At 64.9% G+C, this 518-nt stretch overlaps 1 protein-coding gene across 1 annotated transcript in view; it reads right to left on the reverse strand.

Annotated features, from left to right (window-relative positions):
• The window catches only part of IRX3 (iroquois homeobox 3), a 6,634-nt gene extending 6,474 nt beyond the window's left edge, over positions 1-160 (reverse strand). The window contains exon 1 of the mRNA XM_031058384.1: positions 9-160. Within this exon, the coding sequence (XP_030914244.1) occupies positions 9-160 (152 nt within the window). The remainder of the gene's footprint in view (positions 1-8) is intronic.
• Between the last annotated feature and the right edge of the window lie 358 nt (positions 161-518).

A 518-nucleotide genomic window follows, 5' to 3' on the forward strand; every position in this document is an offset into this window, starting at 1 on the left:
GGGGGTACCCCGGGAGCCGGGAGGGGGCTACCGCGGGTAAGTGGCAGTGGGGAGCCGAGAGGGAGACACGGGAGGAGAGAAATTTATGGGTGAAATGGACCCAGGTCAGGGTGAGGGTGAGGGATGGTTTATTAATGAGAAAGAAACTGAGAGGGAGCATAGCTGTACCGAGTGGACAGGAGGAGAAATCTGTAGGGATGCCGTTCTTGGCTGAGAGGGAGGGAAAAGAAAGCGGAGAAGACAGCAAATGGTGGGGAAGAGCAAGAGGAAAGGAGACGTCTTCCCGAGCTGCGGGAGAGAAGCCCACGGCGAGCGGTGCCGCACGGCTCCGGCAGCGGGAGGGTCGGTGCGGGACGGGACGAGCGCGGGAGCGGAGGCGGCTGGAGCCGGGCGCGGAGAGGAGCGCGGCACGGCAAGGCGGGCGGGAGGCGGCGGCGGGAGCCGAGCGGGGAACGGAGAGAAGCGCGTTCCCCACGGACGAAAAGGGGAAGAGCAAAGCCGAGCGGGAGTCGCTTTGA

This window comes from Geospiza fortis, unplaced genomic scaffold, assembly GCF_000277835.1.
Source record: "Geospiza fortis unplaced genomic scaffold, GeoFor_1.0 scaffold97, whole genome shotgun sequence".
In the NCBI taxonomy this organism is placed as follows: Eukaryota; Metazoa; Chordata; class Aves; order Passeriformes; family Thraupidae; genus Geospiza; species Geospiza fortis.